The 430-nt window shown below is 37.4% G+C and overlaps 1 protein-coding gene across 1 annotated transcript in view; it reads left to right on the forward strand.

Annotated features, from left to right (window-relative positions):
* Window positions 1-6: 6 nt before the first annotated feature.
* LOC119594796 (cytochrome P450 2L1-like) overlaps window positions 7-430 on the forward strand; it is a 5,019-nt gene continuing 4,595 nt past the window's right edge. The window contains exon 1 of the mRNA XM_037943886.1: window positions 7-255. Coding sequence (XP_037799814.1) covers window positions 138-255 — 118 coding nt within the window. The 5' untranslated portion in view covers window positions 7-137. The remainder of the gene's footprint in view (window positions 256-430) is intronic.

The following is a 430-nucleotide window of genomic DNA, read 5'->3' on the forward strand; positions in this document are numbered from 1 at the left end:
GTCTGAAACCCGTTTTCCTTGCCAGTCCTGAATTTGACGTCGCTAAAATTCACTTTTCATTACCCAGTAATTCAGAATAATTTACAAATATTTAGAACTAATTAAGTCCTTAATGAATTTATAGATATTGGACACTAATGTTGTATAATCATCCAGGATACGTTGCCATCATGTTTCTGGAGGTCCCCCTTACAGTGGCAGTCATCATTCTGTTGATGTGTTCCTTTTTCAAAAGACCTGTTGGATTGCCTCCGGGTAAGTATGCAGCCTTGGGAATTTGGAATCTGAATCGGGGTTAATTGGGAATAATTGATAAAGAAAATTGTTTCGTCACGCAGTATACCTATATTGTAGTATTGATTAAACTACGCTTTTCTTTACACACCTATCCTTTTCTAAAATGTTGCGCACAGGCCAGTCTTCGGATTAG

Source organism: Penaeus monodon, chromosome 34 (genome assembly GCF_015228065.2).
Source record: "Penaeus monodon isolate SGIC_2016 chromosome 34, NSTDA_Pmon_1, whole genome shotgun sequence".
NCBI classification, from domain to species: Eukaryota; Metazoa; Arthropoda; class Malacostraca; order Decapoda; family Penaeidae; genus Penaeus; species Penaeus monodon.